Below are 19660 nucleotides of genomic sequence, written 5' to 3'. Positions count from 1 at the left end.
AGGGGCCGCGGATCTCTGTGTGGGGGGGGGGGACATACATTTAGGGGCCGCGGATCTCTGTGTGGGGGGGGGGGGACATACATTTAGGGTCCGCGGATCTCTGTGTGGGGGGGGGGGGGACATACATTTAGGGGCCGCAGATCTCCGTGTGGGGGGGGGACACACATTTAGGGGCCGCGGATCTGTGTGGGGGGGACATACATTTAGGGGCCACGGATCTCTGTGTGGGGGGGGGGGACATACATTTAGGGGCCGCGGATCTCTGTGTGGGGGGGACACACATTTAGGGGCCGCGGATCTCTGTGTGGGGGGGGACACACATTTAGGGGCCACGGATCTCTGTGTGGGGGGGGACATACATTTAGGGGCCGCGGATCTCTGTGTGGGGGGGGGACATACATATAGGGGCCGCAGATTCTCTGTGTGGGGGGGGACATACATTTAGGGGCCGCGGATCTCTGTGTGGGGGGGACACATACATTTAGGGGCCGCGGATCTCTGTGTGGGGGGGGGACATAAATATAGGGGCCTGCAGATTCTCTGTGTGCGGGGGGACATACATTTAGGGGCCACGGATCTCTGTGTGGGGGGGACATACATTTAGGGGCCACGGATCTCTGTGTGGGGGGGACATACATTTAGGGGCCGCGGATCTCTGTGTGGGGGGGACACACATTTAGGGGCCGCGGATCTGTGTGGGGGGGACATACATTTAGGGGCCGCGGATCTCCGTGTGGGGGGGACATACATTTAGGGGCCGCGGATCTCTGTGTGGGGGGGGGGACATACATTTAGGGGGCGCGGATCTCTCTGTGTGGGGGGGACACACATTTAGGGGGCGCGGATCTCTGTGTGGGGGGGGGGACATACATTTAGGGGGCGCGGATCTCTCTGTGTGGGGGGGGGGACACATTTAGGGGCCGCGGATCTCCGTGGGGGGGGGACATACATTTAGGGGCCGCGGATCTCTGTGTGGGGGGGGACATACATTTAGGGGCCGCGGATCTCTGTGTGGGGGGGGACATACATTTAGGGGCCGCGGATCTCTGTGTGGGGGGGGGGGGACACACACATTTAGGGGCCACGGATCTCCGTGTGGGGGGTGGGACACACATTTAGGGGCCGCGGATCTCCGTGTGGGGGGGGGGGGGGACATACATTTAGGGGCCGCGGATCTCTGTGTGGGGGGGGGGGGGGGACATACATTTAGGGGCCGCGGATCTCTGTGTGTGGGGGGGGACATACATTTAGGGGCCGCGGATCTCTGTGTGGGGGGGGACATACATTTAGGGGCCGCGGATCTCTGTGTGGGGGGGGACATACATTTAGGGGCCGCGGATCTCCGTGTGGGGGGGACATACATTTAGGGGCCGCGGATCTCTGTGTGGGGGGGGACATACATTTAGGGGGCGCGGATCTCTGTGTGGGGGGGACATACATTTAGGGGCCGCGGATCTGTGTGGGGGGGACATACATTTAGGGGCCGCAGATCTCGGTGTGGGGGGGACATACATTTAGGGGCCGCGGATCTCGGTGTGGGGGGGACATACATTTAGGGGCCGCGGATCTCGGTGTGGGGGGGACACACATTTAGGGGGCGCGGATCTCTGTGTGGGGGGGGACACACATGTACTTACTGGGATTCAGCACCATCTATGCATTATTACTTAAACATTATAGGCGGTGTCTACTAAACGGTGCTATCCCTCTCCCGGTCCCTCCACGCTGGACTATGGAGGGGGGGGGGAAGCAGGGGGGGAGGGGGGGCGGGCGGGGTAGCCTAAGAGGTACAGACTATGAGAGAGAGGCCTCTTCGGTCCCTTACTCCCAGCGGATGCTCCTTACCAAGAATGCCGCCCTGCGGTGTCTGAGCCTCGCGCCAGAGCAGCCAGGCCAGAGCCTGCTTCTGATGCAGCAGCAACGGGACCTGGGGGAGAGAGGGGCGACACAGGGAGGGGGAGAGAGGGGCGACACAGGGAGGGGGAGAGGGGCGACACAGGGAGGGGGAGAGGGGCGACACCGGGAGGGGCAGAGGGGCGACACCGGGAGGGGGAGAGGGGCGACACCGGGAGGGGGAGAGGGGCGACACCGGGAGGGGGAGAGGGGCGACACAGGGAGGGGGAGAGGGGCGACACCGGGAGGGGAGAGGGGCGACACCGGGAGGGGCACAGAGGGGCGACACCGGGAGGGGCAGAGGGCGACACCGGGAGGGGGAGAGGGGCGACACCGGGAGGGGGAGAGGGGCGACACCGGGAGGGGGAGAGGGGCGACACCGGGAGGGGGAGAGGGGCGACACCGGGAGGGGGAGAGGGGCGACACCGGGAGGGGGAGAGGGGCGACACCGGGAGGGGGAGAGGGGCGACACAGGGAGGGGGAGAGGGGCGACACCGGGAGGGGGAGAGGGGCGACACCGGGAGGGGGAGAGGGGCGACACCGGGAGGGGGAGAGGGGCGACACCGGGAGGGGGGAGAGGGGCGACACCGGGAGGGGGAGAGGGGCGACACCGGAGGGGCAGAGGGGCGACACCGGAGGGGGAGAGGGGCGACACCGGGAGGGGGAGAGGGGCGACACCGGGAGGGGGAGAGGGGCGACACCGGGAGGGGGGAGAGGGGCGACACCGGGAGGGGAGAGGGGCGACACCGGGAGGGGGAGAGGGGCGACACCGGGAGGGGGAGAGGGGCGACACCGGGAGGGGCAGAGGGGCGACACCGGGGAGGGGGAGAGGGGCGACACCGGGAGGGGGAGAGGGGCGACACCGGGAGGGGGAGAGGGGCGACACCGGAGGGGCAGAGGGGCGACACCGGGAGGGGCACAGAGGGCGACACCGGGAGGGGGAGAGGGGCGACACCGGGAGGGGGAGAGGGGCGACACCGGGAGGGGGAGAGGGGCGACACCGGGAGGGGAGAGGGGCGACACCGGGAGGGGGAGAGGGGCGACACCGGGAGGGGGAGAGGGGCGACACCGGGAGGGGGAGAGGGGCGACACCGGGAGGGGAGAGGGGCGACACAGGGAGGGGGAGAGGGGCGACACCGGGAGGGGGAGAGGGGCGACACCGGGAGGGGCAGAGGGGCGACACCGGAGGGGGAGAGGGGCGACACCGGGAGGGGAGAGGGGCGACACCGGAGGGGAGAGGGCGACACCGGGAGGGGGAGAGGGGCGACACCGGGAGGGGGAGAGGGGCGACACGGGAGGGGGAGAGGGGCGACACCGGGAGGGGAGAGGGGCGACACCGGGAGGGGGAGAGGGGCGACACAGGGAGGGGGAGAGGGGCGACACAGGGAGGGGGAGAGGGGCGACACAGGGAGGGGGAGAGGGGCGACACAGAGGGGGGGAGGGGTGACACAGAGGGGGAGGGGCGACACAGAGGGGGGAGGGGCGACACAGAGGGGGGGAAGGGCGACACAGAGGGGGGGAGGGCGACAGAGGGGGGAGGGGCGACAGAGGGGGGGAGGGGCAACACATAGGGGGAGAGGGGCGACACAGAGGGGGGGAGGGGCGACACAGAGGGGGGAGGGGCGACACAGAGGGGGGGAGGGGCGACACAGAGGGGGGGAGGGGCGACACAGAGGGGGGAGGGGCGACACAGAGGGGGGGAAGGGCGACAGAGGGGGGAAGGGCGACAGAGGGGGGAAGGGCGACAGAGGGGGGGAGGGGCAACACAAAGGGGGGAGGGGCAACACAGAGGGGGGAGGGGCAACACAGAGGGGGAGGGGCAACACAGAGGGGGAGGGGGATTAGGAAGAAAACGGTTTGATCAGGAGAAAAAACAATGTGTAAATCAGCATGGTGCATGAGAATAAGGAGATATACATTTAACTGCTTTGATCTGCCCAATTCAATCGTGTTACTCACGTGTTACTCACGTGTTACTCACGTGTTACTCACATGAAAGGAGAGAGCGGGCGGAGACCAGGAGTATATGGAGATATACCACAGTCCCTTTATAGTGCTCTCTCTGGAGCTCAAACTCGGCTTCTGTTTTACTTCTGTAATAATATAGTCTGTACAGGAGAGGGAACACGCAGTGAGGTGAGTGCGTCACTCCTGGGAGTGCAGGGGGTGAGGGTGGCAGTGAGGTGAGTGCGTCACTCCTGGGAGTGCAGGGGGTGAGTGTGACAGTGAGGTGAGTGCGTCACTCCTGGGAGTGCAGGGGGCGAGTGTGGCAGTGAGGTGAGTGCGTCACTCCTGGGAGTGCAGGGGGTGAGTGTAGCACTTCACGTGTTGCTCAGGAGCCAGTGTTCCCTCCTGTGTGTGCAGGACACGGTGAACATAGCCCGGCTGTCAGTGCAGAGGGCGAGTGTATCCCCGTGTCACGGACTCCCGCACCCGGTACCTTCAGTCCCAGCGGGTCCTCTACGGTGCTCTCGGGGCTGGGACAGGACTCCATGCTCTTGTGAAGGTGGTCGATGGTCTCGCTGGTTGCGTTCCTCACGGCGAACAGACGATCCTCAGTCATTCGGCCCCCGTACAAACTCTGCCACTGCGGGGCCACTGCAGGAGAGGAGCCACGACACATACACGTGGGTGGGTGTATATTATGACACATTGATGTGTGTATTTGTATGATCTGCCAAATACTATCGTGTCCCTCTCAAGGTTACAGAAGAACCATAGACCATTGTGAAGATTGAGATAATGTGTGTGGCTCAGGCTATATGAAGACAGACTATCATCACCACCATTTTTGGCATAGTAGCCATTTTGAGTATTTGAATGTATGTATATTTGTGTATGATCTGTGAATGATTGATATCCTGCAGAGTATCGCTCCTAGCTGTAACTCGCCCTTGTATAATTCCTATGAGTCATGAAATTGAAATTGTAAGAGGTTTTTCCTGCCTTAGACATTTCTGCTGACCTTAGGTTCTGTTATCTGACAGATAACGTACACACAGAGGGCTAAACAGGGTTACTCCTTAAGTCAGAAGGTTAAGGGGCCCAAATTGCGGTGATATATAGGATAAGAATATAGCATGTGAAGCATATTTATGTATTAATAAGTATTTTTGTATAAGTCATCATATTGTTTTTTATCTCTAAGCCAGCCCCCTTAAGGGGCGTATTACTCATTTTGAAATGTATAAAAATGTGATATCAAGCAATATGTTTTCAGAGGCATGAGTTCATTTTTGAATTCTCTCTCACTTGTACCTTGGTGCAGATAAACTCACGTTGATACTTTGAACCCTTGACTCATTGATTTTATTTCTACGCTTTCACACCATCAAAGTGTTGAGTGTAAGTCGCAGTGTCTAATTTGACATTTGGATATGGATATGTAAAGTTAACTGAATGAACATACACACACATGTATGGTACAGCACCCCAAATGTATGGTACAGCACCCAAAATGTATGGTACAGCACCCCAAATGTATGTTAGAGCACCCCAAATGTATGGTACAGCACACCAAATAACTTCATATTCTATACACCCATGTTTGCCGCTGTGTCTCATGACAGTACGTACATCGCGCTGTGTCTCATGACAGTAAGTACATTGCGCTGTTTCTCATGACAGTACGTAGATCGCGCTGTGTCTCATGACAGTACGTACATCGCGCTGCGTTCCCGGGACGAGATCAGGTATCCAGAGTGCGAATGGAAGTACATTTCTCCTGTCTAACTTTCACATATTCCCTATACAAGGTACCTAGCTGAGCAGGTTTCTACCCCTAATGTACACAGCGCTGATCCCCTAATACCCGCTCCCAGAAGCCCGCTTATACCTCATCTCCCCCTAATGTACACAGTGCTGATCCCCTAATACCCGCTCCCAGAAGCCTGCTTATACCTCATCTCCCCCTAATGTACACAGTGCTGATCCCCTAATACCCGCTCCCAGAAGCCCGCTTATACCTCATCTCCCCCTAATGTACACAGCGCTGATCCCCTAATACCCGCTCCCAGAAGCCTGCTTATACCTCATCTCCCCCTAATGTACACAGTGCTGATCCCCTAATACCCGCTCCCAGAAGCCTGCTTATACCTCATCTCCCCCTAATGTACACAGCGCTGATCCCCTAATACCCGCTCCCAGAAGCCCGCTTATACCTCATCTCCCCCTAATGTACACAGCGCTGATCCCCTAATACCCGCTCCCAGAAGCCCGCTTATACCTCATCTCCCCCTAATGTACACAGCGCTGATCCCCTAATACCCGCTCCCAGAAGCCTGCTTATACCTCATCTCCCCCTAATGTACACAGCGCTGATCCCCTAATACCCGCTCCCAGAAGCCCGCTTATACCTCATCTCCCCCTAATGTACACAGCGCTGATCCCCTAATACCCGCTCCCAGAAGCCCGCTTATACCTCATCTCCCCCTAATGTACACAGCGCTGATCCCCTAATACCCGCTCCCAGAAGCCCGCTTATACCTCATCTCCCCCTAATGTACACAGCGCTGATCCCCTAATACCCGCTCCCAGAAGCCTGCTTATACCTCATCTCCCCCTAATGTACACAGCGCTGATCCCCTAATACCCGCTCCCAGAAGCCCGCTTATACCTCATCTCCCCCTAATGTACACAGCGCTGATCCCCTAATACCCGCTCCCAGAAGCCCGCTTATACCTCATCTCCCCCTAATGTACACAGCGCTGATCACCTAATACCCGCTCCCAGAAGCCCGCTTATACCTCATCTCACCCCTAATGTACACAGTGCTGATCCCCTAATACCCGCTCCCAGAAGCCCGCTTATACCTCATCTCCCCCTAATGTACACAGCGCTGATCCCCTAATACCCGCTCCCAGAAGCCCGCTTATACCTCATCTCCCCCTAATGTACACAGCGCTGATCCCTTAATACCCGCTCCCAGAAGCCCGCTTATACCTCATCTCCCCCTAATGTACACAGTGCTGATCCCCTAATACCCGCTCCCAGAAGCCTGCTTATACCTCATCTCCCCCTAATGTACACAGCGCTGATCCCCTAATACCCGCTCCCAGAAGCCCGCTTATACCTCATCTCCCCCTAATGTACACAGCGCTGATCCCTTAATACCCGCTCCCAGAAGCCCGCTTATACCTCATCTCCCCCTAATGTACACAGTGCTGATCCCCTAATACCCGCTCCCAGAAGCCTTGCTTATACCTCATCTCCCCCTAATGTACACAGCGCTGATCCCCTAATACCCGCTCCCAGAAGCCCGCTTATACCTCATCTCCCCCTAATGTACACAGCGCTGATCCCCTAATACCCGCTCCCAGAAGCCTGCTTATACCTCATCTCCCCCTAATGTACACAGCGCTGATCCCCTAATACCCGCTCCCAGAAGCCTGCTTATACCTCATCTCCCCCTAATGTACACAGCGCTGATCCCCTAATACCCGCTCCCAGAAGCCCGCTTATACCTCATCTCCCCCTAATGTACACAGTGCTGATCCCCTAATACCCGCTCCCAGAAGCCTGCTTATACCTCATCTCCCCCTAATGTACACAGTGCTGATCCCCTAATACCCGCTCCCAGAAGCCCGCTTATACCTCATCTCCCCCTAATGTACACAGCGCTGATCCCCTAATACCCGCTCCCAGAAGCCTGCTTATACCTCATCTCCCCCCTAATGTACACAGTGCTGATCCCCTAATACCCGCTCCCAGAAGCCCGCTTATACCTCATCTCCCCCTAATGTACACAGTGCTGATCCCCTAATACCCGCTCCCAGAAGCCTGCTTATACCTCATCTCCCCCTAATGTACACAGCGCTGATCCCCTAATACCCGCTCCCAGAAGCCTGCTTATACCTCATCTCCCCCTAATGTACACAGCGCTGATCCCCTAATACCCGCTCCCAGAAGCCCGCTTATACCTCATCTCCCCCTAATGTACACAGCGCTGATCCCCTAATACCCGCTCCCAGAAGCCCGCTTATACCTCATCTCCCCCTAATGTACACAGCGCTGATCCCCTAATACCCGCTCCCAGAAGCCCGCTTATACCTCATCTCCCCCTAATGTACACAGTGCTGATCCCCTAATACCCGCTCCCAGAAGCCCGCTTATACCTCATCTCCCCCTAATGTACACAGCGCTGATCCCCTAATACCCGCTCCCAGAAGCCCGCTTATACCTCATCTCCCCCTAATGTACACAGCGCTGATCCCCTAATACCCGCTCCCAGAAGCCCGCTTATACCTCATCTCCCCCTAATGTACACAGCGCTGATCCCCTAATACCCGCTCCCAGAAGCCCGCTTATACCTCATCTCCCCCTAATGTACACAGTGCTGATCCCCTAATACCCGCTCCCAGAAGCCCGCTTATACCTCATCTCCCCCTAATGTACACAGCGCTGATCCCCTAATACCCGCTCCCAGAAGCCCGCTTATACCTCATCTCCCCCTAATGTACACAGCGCTGATCCCCTAATACCCGCTCCCAGAAGCCCGCTTATACCTCATCTCCCCCTAATGTACACAGCGCTGATCCCCTAATACCCGCTCCCAGAAGCCCGCTTATACCTCATCTCCCCCTAATGTACACAGCGCTGATCCCCTAATACCCGCTCCCAGAAGCCTGCTTATACCTCATCTCCCCCTAATGTACACAGTGCTGATCCCCTAATACCCGCTCCCAGAAGCCCGCTTATACCTCATCTCCCCCTAATGTACACAGCGCTGATCCCCTAATACCCGCTCCCAGAAGCCCGCTTATGGCCCAATAAAGAAGCCGGTCTCACTTACTTAGCACCTCACTTCTGGAACAATTAACCTGCGTCTCCCAAAAACGCCAGCTGTTTAAGATCCTACAAGACCCGACCGTTTCATACTTTCAACATGTTTGTGCTGCAATTTTTATTCCAATATTCGGTAACCAGGACGTACGTGAACATTTAATTAATTTTTTCCTGGTTAAATATTTGATTAATAGAAAAAGTACACTTCAGCTTTGTCGTATGCATATAAAAGCGCCGAGGTGCGCACATCACATCGTTTCCCATCATCTACAAATCCTAAAGCGAGCGGGCGATGCCGGGGATTCTGGGAGTCCCTTCTTGTTCCAGCTGGATGTGTTGCATTGTGTTGCATTGTGTTGCATTGTGTTGCATTGTGTTGCATTGTGTTGCATTCGCTGTGAAATCCGGCATGTTCTCTGGGCCGGGGAATGTCCGGGGCCCACTGCAGCCAATAAGTATTTCTGTAAACATCTTGTGATTGGTGTGACGGGCGAGGGTAACCAGGCTATACAATACAGGTTAAGCCCATCTGGAAGCCCTTGGGTCCCTGGCAACTACCCAGCAATATAAGCCAGGGGCCAGGTATCTTTACATGCAAAGTGACCCTGCGTTTCCACTTTCCATGTTCCCTGTACCCCACTCGTGAAACTTGCTGTGTGTAAGCTTTAGGTGGGATAATTGGGTAAGCTCGGGGACCGAAGCTACCAGTACTACCTTAATTCTACCCGGCGAGCAGGCATGATTTGCCGGTACGCGGGTGGAATTACACAGGGGCTGCTCCGTGTCCCCCAGACTCCTAGTTTTCGAGCCCCGATATCTCAGTCCTATATCCAGTACAGTCGTGACTCACCCCAAGGTCCCCCATGTATTAAAATATGTTTTGTGTACTTTGTACAATTATTATAAGGCTCTACGCAGTCCGTCAGGGCATCTGGTTAAGGTGCCAGCAAGCCTGCATAGAGTCCGTAGTTCAAGAAGAGACGGGATGTTGAGAGGTGTCGGGGTGCTAAGTGGACGGGTCAGGGCGGAGAACTGAGACCGGAGAACAGAGACTCCCTGTGGGGAGGACCCTCTGGGCTGCCGGACTTAGTGGAGCCTGGTCACCCGTCACAATTGTTAGTAGACCGATTAGTCTGTGGTTCTTGGTCATTTTTCTCCTTCCTTGTGGATGAGGATAACTGGGTCAGTACTCTGGAATTGTCCAGCTGTCCGAGCCGCATGTAAAGAGTTCTGCAAGGATCTGCTCTTCTTCCCCAACATTTCGGTAGTTACTCCATGTTCCCACAGGGCCTGTCCATTCGCCATGCCATTCATTGCCGTTGCTAGTTCCAGAAGGATGCACGATACATCAGTGGTGGTTTCTTCTTGCTGGATTCTGCCTCGTGTTATCTGTGGTCTTGTAGATACATAGAAGTATGCATTTCTTACGGTTATTTACACATCTCGGAGCCCCTCCATGGCAGTGCACATCTTGGAGCCCCTCCATGGCAGTACACATCTCGGAGCCCCTCCATGGCAGTACACATCTCGGAGCCCCTCCATGGCAGTACACATCTCGGAGCTCCTCCATGGCAGTACACATCTCGGAGCCCCTCCATGGCAGTACACATCTCGGAGCCCCTCCATGGCAGTACACATCTCGGAGTCCCTCCATGGCAGTACACATCTCGGAGCCCCTCCATGGCAGTACACATCTCGGAGTCCCTCCATGGCAGTACACATCTCGGAGTCCCTCCATGGCAGTACACATCTCGGAGCCCCTCCATGGCAGTACACATCTCGGAGCCCCTCCATGGCAGTACACATCTCGGAGCCCCTCCATGACAGTACACATCTCGGAGTCCCTCCATGACAGTACACATCTCGGAGCCCCTCCATGGCAGTACACATCTCGGAGCCCCTCCATGACAGTACACATCTCGGAGTCCCTCCATGGCAGTACACATCTCGGAGTCCCTCCATGGCAGTACACATCTCGGAGTCCCTCCATGGCAGTACACATCTCGGAGTCCCTCCATGGCAGTACACATCTCTGAGTCCCTCCAAGATGTGCACTGCCATGGAGGGGCTCCGAGATGTGTAAATAACCGTAAGAAATGCATACTTCTATGTATCTACAAGACCACAGATAACACGAGGCAGAATCCAGCAAGAAGAAACCACATCTCGGAGCCCCTCCATGACGGTACACATCTCGGAGTCCCTCCATGGCGGTACACATCTCGGAGTCCCTCCATGGCGGTACACATCTCGGAGTCCCTCCATGGCGGTACACATCTCGGAGTCCCTCCATGACGGTACACATCTCGGAGCCCCTCCATGGCGGTACACATCTCGGAGTCCCTCCATGACAGTACACATCTCGGAGCCCCTCCATGGCAGTACACATCTCGGAGTCCCTCCATGGCAGTACACATCTCGGAGCCCCTCCATGGCAGTACACATCTCGGAGTCCCTCCATGGCAGTACACATCTCGGAGTCCCTCCATGACAGTACACATCTCGGAGTCCCTCCATGACAGTACACATCTCGGAGTCCCTCCATGACGGTACACATCTCGGAGCCCCTCCATGGCGGTACACATCTCGGAGTCCCTCCATGGCAGTACACATCTCGGAGTCCCTCCATGGCAGTACACATCTCGGAGTCCCTCCATGGCAGTACACATCTCGGAGTCCCTCCATGACAGTACACATCTCGGAGTCCCTCCATGACAGTACACATCTCGGAGTCCCTCCATGACGGTACACATCTCGGAGCCCCTCCATGGCGGTACACATCTCGGAGTCCCTCCATGGCGGTACACATCTCGGAGTCCCTCCATGGCAGTACACATCTCGGAGCCCCTCCATGGCAGTACACATCTCGGAGTCCCTCCATGGCAGTACACATCTCGGAGCCCCTCCATGGCAGTACACATCTCGGAGCCCCTCCATGGCAGTACACATCTCGGAGTCCCTCCATGGCAGTGCATATCTCGGAGTCCCTCCATGGCAGTACACATCTCGGAGCCCCTCCATGACAGTACACATCTCGGAGTCCCTCCATGGCAGTACACATCTCGGAGTCCCTCCATGGCAGTACACATCTCGGAGTCCCTCCATGGCAGTACACATCTCTGAGTCCCTCCATGGCGGTACACATCTCGGAGCCCCTCCATGACGGTACACATCTCGGAGTCCCTCCATGGCGGTACACATCTCGGAGTCCCTCCATGGCGGTACACATCTCGGAGTCCCTCCATGGCGGTACACATCTCGGAGTCCCTCCATGACGGTACACATCTCGGAGCCCCTCCATGGCGGTACACATCTCGGAGTCCCTCCATGACAGTACACATCTCGGAGCCCCTCCATGGCAGTACACATCTCGGAGTCCCTCCATGGCAGTACACATCTCGGAGTCCCTCCATGGCAGTACACATCTCGGAGCCCCTCCATGGCAGTACACATCTCGGAGTCCCTCCATGGCAGTACACATCTCGGAGTCCCTCCATGGCAGTACACATCTCGGAGTCCCTCCATGGCAGTACACATCTCGGAGTCCCTCCATGGCAGTACACATCTCGGAGCCCCTCCATGACAGTACACATCTCGGAGCCCCTCCATGGCAGTACACATCTCGGAGTCCCTCCATGGCAGTACACATCTCGGAGCCCCTCCATGGCAGTACACATCTCGGAGTCCCTCCATGGCAGTACACATCTCGGAGTCCCTCCATGACAGAACACATCTCGGAGTCCCTCCATGACAGTACACATCTCGGAGCCCCTCCATGGCAGTACACATCTCGGAGCCCCTCCATGACGGTACACATCTCGGAGCCCCTCCATGGCAGTACACATCTCGGAGTCCCTCCATGGCAGTACACATCTCGTAGCCCCTCCATGACAGTACACATCTCGGAGTCCCTCCATGACAGTACACATCTCTGAGTCCCTCCATGGCGGTACACATCTCGGAGCCCCTCCATGGCAGTACACATCTCGGAGTCCCTCCATGGCAGTACACATCTCGGAGCCCCTCCATGACAGTACACATCTCGGAGTCCCTCCATTGCAGTACACATCTCGGAGTCCCTCCATGGCAGTGCACATCTCGGAGTCCCTCCATGCCAGTACACATCTCGGAGACCCTCCATGACAGTACACATCTCGGAGTCCCTCCATGACAGTACACACGGTGGGGTTTATGCTCCCATTTCCTGCGTGGTAGGATCGCCTTTGCCACAGCGTTTAAAAGGCTCCTCCAGCCGGATCCCCACTCACACGTTCAGCCGAAGGGAAACTGAAGAGGGCGGTGCCCAAAAAGGGAGGACCGCAAAGTGTCTTTAACATGATTCCCGCTGCGAAGTGCTTGTCAAAGAGTCAGCCAAGGTGCCCAGTGGCTGCGACGGCATGCGCGGTGCAAACAAGGTACGGCCCCGGTGTGTGCCCGCGCGCCACGGCACAATGCGCAATCACATTTAGCAAAGACACGGATCTTGTCTTTGCTAGTGGTGACGGCCTCCCCTTCGCGTGCTGCCTGGAGTCCAACAGGTGGCGCTGCTGCAAGGAACGAGCGCCGCCAAGCAACCCGCCACACGCGCGCCGCCAAGCTCCCGGCCACGCGCGCACTGCAGCCTCACTCTGCCAAATAGCAACGCAGAGCGAAATGGGTAAGACCCTTCACAGTCCTCCATTTTTTTTATCTATGTGCCCATAAAGTTTTTTAGATTGGCCCTTGTTCCCCCTTCTTGTAGCAGTGCCCCGCCCTCTGCGTGTTCCATTCTGCAGGGAGCACGACAACGCCAACCTTCAGCGGCCATCCACTCTGAGCACTTTCTGCTCCTTCAGTCGCGTTAAATGGAGCTTGCGTCTCCTGTTCGCGGATGTGGCGATTCAGATACAGATGCAGCGGCCGTTATTCGAACACTTCACGCGCTGTATACCTCGGAATACCCGTGTCACGGCGCGGGATTACTTCCAGCCGTACCGCCTTAAGACGCGAGCGCAGAAAATGGCATTTTAGTGTATTGGCTTTAAAACACCTGAAAGTGACACAGTCGCACAGTCGCAGAGTAACAGAGTGACACAGTCGCACAGTCGCAGAGTAACAGAGTGACACAGTCGCACAGTCGCAGAGTAACAGAGTGACACAGTGGCACAGCACTGTGCACATTGCAATTCATTCATTTCTGCCACGGATCCGCGAAGAATTGCACGCAAAGAAATCAGAATGCATGAAATTCAAACAAAGCAACCGCGATAAACACGGGTGCCTGGTGTGATTGGCGGCGTGAATGCCGCGTGGAATACAGCAGCGCACACGAAAACGGCGCCGTGAAATGTTTGAATAAAGGCCGCCGCATCTGTAGATGTTGTGGGCGGGTGGTGTGATGGGGTCGTCGAGACGCCGGTAGTCTCCGCCGTCCCGTTTGCTACCACCATCAAACTATGATTTCTTCAATTCAGCTACCAAGCGGGACTTAATGAACGCTGCTGATGTTATGTTCTAAGGCCCAGCTCTATCTATCTATCTATCTATCTATCTATCTATATATATATATATACACTTCAACACTTTATTCTTGATGAACATTTCAATTATATTTTCATTGCATTTTACTTCATATCATTCGATCTGTTGGATCACAGTGCTGTGGATCTGTTGGATCACAGTGCTGTGGATCTGTTGGATCACAGTGCTGTGGATCTGTTGGATCACAGTGCTGTGGATCTGTTGGATCACAGTGCTGTGGATCTGTTGGATCACAGCGCTGTGGATCTGTTGGATCACAGCGCTGTGGATCTGTTGGATCACAGCGCTGTGGATCTGTTGGATCACAGCGCTGTGGATCTGTTGGATCACAGTGCTGTGGATCTGTTGGATCACAGTGCTGTGGATCTTGCTAGCACTGATGTTTGGATTGGTTGCCACCCAATATGTTTAACCGAGCTGCCAGGACTTTCCTCAAACTCCATTACATCATAGAGCACAATTAGTGTCCTCAAATAAGAATAAATACATTAAAAAAATGACTTTTGGGACGGGGAAAATTGCGTACCGTCATGGAAAGACTCAGAAGAATATATTTCTCTATCCCCCTTCCCATGACAGGACACAGAATCGGGATGTACCAAAGCAGTCCAAATTAAGGATGGGAAGAGTCTGGGACTATGGCTAGTAAAAACTTTCTTCCAAACCTCGCCACGAGAGACCGATACAATAAGTTAGATGTAGCTAATAAATGTATTCTGAGAAGACCATGTAGGAGCCTTACATGAAGTAGCCCTGGACCTAGAAGAATGAGCCTTAATCCCTAATGGACAATCTTGGTGATTAAGGTTATAGGCCTCTTGTATACTTAGCTAGATCTATCTAGTGATGGAAGGAAAACAGAAAGGGAAGTCGATTCTGATTACGAAAAACTGTACGAACAACCGGTCTGAACTATAACTCTGATTTAACAACCTAATAAGATCAGGTTCTAACCACATCTAAACAATGCAAATGCTCCTCCATTTTAGCCTTGGGGTTTGGACAGATCCAATGTGATCATTCTTCCTCCATATATGGGGGTAAATGAGAATTTTTATCAGGTAGTGTTAGGACCTGCAAATTTGGTCATGCCATGATGTGGCTTGCAGGCTTATAACGCTTTGGTCAAAGGGTTTAACTAAATTACCCTTTTTCAAGAGATATATAGGTATTTCACTGTGTGTTTTTGTCATATTGGATGTAGCTTTGGGCTTTCTGTCTTTCGTTGTATACATTTGGCCACGCCCAGTAGCACTCCTTTTGACACACACACACACACACAATATGTTTTGGTGTTTCTTGAGCTTGCTGGGATCCTGTGTGTTTATTAACTTTTCCCCAAGGCTTCAGAAAGTTGGTCCGTAATAATCGGATATGGAACTGTGCCCATGGCACTGATTCAATGGCCGAGGTGAAGAGACTCGGCACTCTTGTACACTGGCCCGCAACAGTAGGATGGCTCTGACGCAGCTCTTTCACTGCTCAGGAAATCTTGAGGTAAAAAGACTGCCAATGCTGATCCTGTTTTTGGCGACCACACTTCCGGAAGTAGCTCAGTGGGTGTAGCGCGGCTTAAGGACCGGCATAAAGCCTTTCCCAAGGCAAAAAAAAAAACTCATCTGAGGCCTGGATCCTGATCCAGAACCTTGATCCTGATCCAGAACCTTGATCCTGACCCAGAAGTGCATTATTTCCGTACCCAAGAGGATTTTTCATGTATACTTACCATAGCAGAGGGACCAGATCACGGGGGCGAGAAAGACCTGTGAGAAGATTTGCCGATAGCTACGCCGAAGCAGAGGGACCAGACCCCAGAGGCTGCACCAGACCTCCATCAGTGTCGCCGATATACACGCCGACGCGGAGTCACTGAGTCAAGGTGCATGCTTTTTCCAGACCTCTATCAGAGGGTATTGTCGGTGTACGCGCCGGAGCGGAGTGACCGGATCATGGAGATAGCTTCGTCCAATATCCTTTTTGGAATAGTTTTCTCCCTGTTCAAAATCGTCTACACATGCAGGTAGAAAATATGTCTGGGTTGTGAGATGTCTGGGTTTCTGTGGAAGGGTCGCTCTTGTGCGATAATGGTCCTTGTGCAGTCACGTCCAGAGCTTTCCCCTAACCTGGGTATCACGGGAGGCCAGGCAGTTTGCACCTTTTTAACCAGGATCATTCACTTTGCAAAACAAGGTAATGAAATAAATTGTAATTTATTCGCACAAATTCGCTTACACACAATGATACAGAAAATACAGGCGAAAAACACACTTACTGGGGGTTTTGGGGTCGAAAACTAGACTCTCCTAGGTGCAGGGAACTCTAAATAAGAGTTTTACCCTGACCAGGGGTTAGCCCGGAATCTCCTGGTTCCCAAATCGGCGTGAATTTCCACACGCCACCGCTCCCTTCTCTTGAGAACTTTTGACCGCGAGCTACCACCAATTCTCTGGAACCGAAATCGGCATGAAATCCCAGCCGCGTCAGCTACGGTCGTTTTTGAGAACTTGGTCCAAAAAGCTGGACTTAGAATCTGGTAGGCAGGCTTCCTGGCTTGAAATCAAAGTCGGCTGCTCTGCTATTCGCGCAAGAGCAACTTTGAAAAACCCGCCCGCTCTCTTTCTACTGGGAATCTCAAATCTCATTGGCTTAGACCAGGGGGGCGCAAACTTTTTTCCCTGCGCCCCCCTGACGGCTGTCCCCTCGCTCCCGCGCCCCCCCCAACCCCAACTTACCCGCGCTCCGGCGTAATGACGTCACGTTGCCATAGCAACGTGACGTCACATGACCTCGCAGCGTCATTTTGACGCCGCGTTGCCATGGCGCCGCAGGGAGGAAGCCGCCGGAGCCACGGTAAGTTAGGTTTACAGAGGCCCTGCAGCTCCCCCGGCACTTAATTTAAGTGCCTTCGGGAAGCGCGCGGGGCCTCTGTAAACCCCGCGCCCCCCGTCGGCAGTGTCGCGCCCCCCCTGGGCTATCTATCCATACACTATCTATGGGACTTAGACAGAACTCTGAGAGTCCCCCCACAACCTTATCTACGGTTGGGGCACCCCACAAACCCAATACCGGTTCTGGGATAGCCCGCAGCTACAGGACACTTATTCCTCCCTGTGCCCCATTCACCTTTCTGGGCTATGCTGAAGCAGGGTACCCTATTGTTGAGTCGCGCAAGCGTTTTCAAGGGGAGGTATTGCCGGGACAATGTGCCTACGTGTATCTAAGAATCAGGCATGATTCCCGGGTACATTTATAGGGGAACCAGTAACTCAGGACCCCAACTACCTAGGCAGATTCTGTCAACTGTTCCTCCGCAACCCCACCTTAAAACTCATCCCCCAGCAATCCCTGCTCGCTGGCACGCCCGGAAATGCATCCCCAGCAATCCCTGCTCGCTGGCACGCCCGGAAATGCATCCCCAGCAATCCCTGCTCGCTGGCACGCCCAGAAACTCATCCCCCAGCAATCCCTGCTCGCTGGCACGCCCGGAAACTCATACACCAGCAATCCCCGCTCGCTGGCACGCCCGGAAACTCATACACCAGCAATCCCCGCTCGCTGGCACGCCCGGAAACTCATCCCCCAGCAATCCCTGCCTGTTGGCCTGACCGGAAACTCACCCCCCAGCAATCCCCGCTCTCTGGCACGCCCGGAAACTCATCCCCCAGCAATCCCCGCTCTCTGGCACGCCCGGAAACTCATCCCCCAGCAACCCCTGCTCGCTGGCACGCCCGGAAACTCATCCCCCAGCAACTCCTGCTCGCTGGCACGCCCGGAAACTCATCCCCCAGCAATCCCTGCTCGCTGGCACGCCCGGAAACTCATCCCCCAGCAATCCCTGCTCGCTGGCACGCCTGGAAACTCATCCCCCAGCAATCCCTGCTCGCTGGAACGCCCAGAAACTCATCCCCCAGCAATCCCTGCTCGCTGGCACGCCCGGAAACTCATCCCCCAGCAATCCCTGCTCGCTGGCACGCCCGGAAACTCATCCCCCAGCAATCCCTGCTTGCTGGCACGCCCGGAAACTCATACCCTAGCAATCCCCGCTCGCTGGCACGCCCGGAAACTCACCCCCCAGCAATCCCCGCTCGCTGGCACGCCCGGAAACTCATCCCCCAGCAATCCCTGCTCGCTGGCACGCCCGGAAACTCATACACCAGCAATCCCCGCTCGCTGGCACGCCCGGAAACTCATCCCCCAGCCATCCCCGCTCGCTGGCACGCCCAGAAACTCATCCCCCAGCAATCCCCGCTCGCTGGCACGCCCGGAAACTCATCCCCCAGCAATCCCTGCTCACTGGCACGCCCGGAAACTCATCCCCCAGCAATCCCTGCTCACTGGCACGCCCGGAAAGGTAAAAACACAAAATACTTTCATTGCGCAAAGTACATTTGAATCATACACTGTTAATGGGCTCAAGAGCTAACTCTCTTGGACCCTTATACTCGGTTCAGGGGTAACCAATAATGGGGTTTAACCTTTGAGAGCCTGGTTACCCCCTCACCGTCACACTGGGCTCACCTCCATACAAGTTGCTGTAGTTTTGACTGCAGCCCACAGCCGGCGCTGACCCGTGCAGGCCGAGGGTGCTGGGCGGCAGCTCGTGGAAAGAGAGGGGCTTCACCCCCCGAGCACCGTCTGCTGTGGCAGGTTTGCTGAACGGGTTCCCCGGATCAGTCTGCGGCAGAACGGTTCCGTCTCCGCTGCTCCCTGTAGGGGAGAACAGTGTGAAAACCCGATCAGCCCAACGCAGAAGCGCAACTCATTACTTGGGCCCCCTGTTCCAAACCTAATGAACCCAGCCACCCCAGTCTTAAGGGATCATTTAGATTGTAAGCTGTTCGTGCAAGGAACCCCCATGTCTAATCTTTACTTTTATATTTGGCCCCTACTCCCCCATAATGCAGGACCCGTGAGAATCCCTGGCAGGGCCGAGCTCACCCCGCACATCGCTGGTCTCTACAGAGAGGCTCAGACCGTCGAGCGCGCCCTCCAGATCCTGCACTTGCTTCAGTAACCTCTCCCCCCGGTCAGGCAGGGCCTGCAGATTGACCGTCGCTAACGTAGCCTGGAGAAAGGGAGACACGGGACACACTTACAGACGGTAAGGACGGCGCGGCCGACCTGCACCTTTCTGAGCAGCACATACACTGAAAGGACCGTTAGACTAAGCCTCCAGGACTGGACACCACCCCCATCCGCCCGCTGAACACAGGAGCGCTGACCTCACCTAGGGAAACGGCAATCACATACAAACGGTCAGCGTCCGCTCAAAGAGCCGGGACTTCTCTTACTAAATATATTACAAATTTACAGACAAGGCACGTGCAGATTAGGCTGTGGCCCCTGACCGTGGTGGGTGTGGGTGGGTGTGGTGCGTCTAGGAGTGTGTATTGTGCGTCTAACAACTTTAGCCACCTCCGCCCAGCTTTCCCTGTGGCCGTGCGCCCGAGATGCGGCCGTTGTT

General features: G+C 55.9%; 1 protein-coding gene across 1 annotated transcript in view; it reads right to left on the bottom strand.

Moving 5' to 3' along the window:
- Positions 1–19660, bottom strand: part of TTF2 (transcription termination factor 2) — a gene marked incomplete at its 3' end in the record, with an annotated part of 188190 nt that overhangs the window by 88414 nt on the left and 80116 nt on the right. The window contains exons 6-9 of the mRNA XM_075584603.1: positions 19135–19261; positions 18715–18903; positions 4334–4491; positions 1846–1927 (exon numbers count right to left, since the gene is read on the bottom strand). Coding sequence (XP_075440718.1) covers positions 1846–1927; positions 4334–4491; positions 18715–18903; positions 19135–19261 — 556 coding nt within the window. The remainder of the gene's footprint in view (positions 1–1845; positions 1928–4333; positions 4492–18714; positions 18904–19134; positions 19262–19660) is intronic.

Source organism: Ascaphus truei, unplaced genomic scaffold (assembly GCF_040206685.1).
Source record: "Ascaphus truei isolate aAscTru1 unplaced genomic scaffold, aAscTru1.hap1 HAP1_SCAFFOLD_670, whole genome shotgun sequence".
Lineage (NCBI taxonomy): Eukaryota > Metazoa > Chordata > Amphibia > Anura > Ascaphidae > Ascaphus > Ascaphus truei.
Note: the sequence above shows the minus strand (reverse complement) of the source record. Positions and strands in the feature narration are given on the sequence as shown.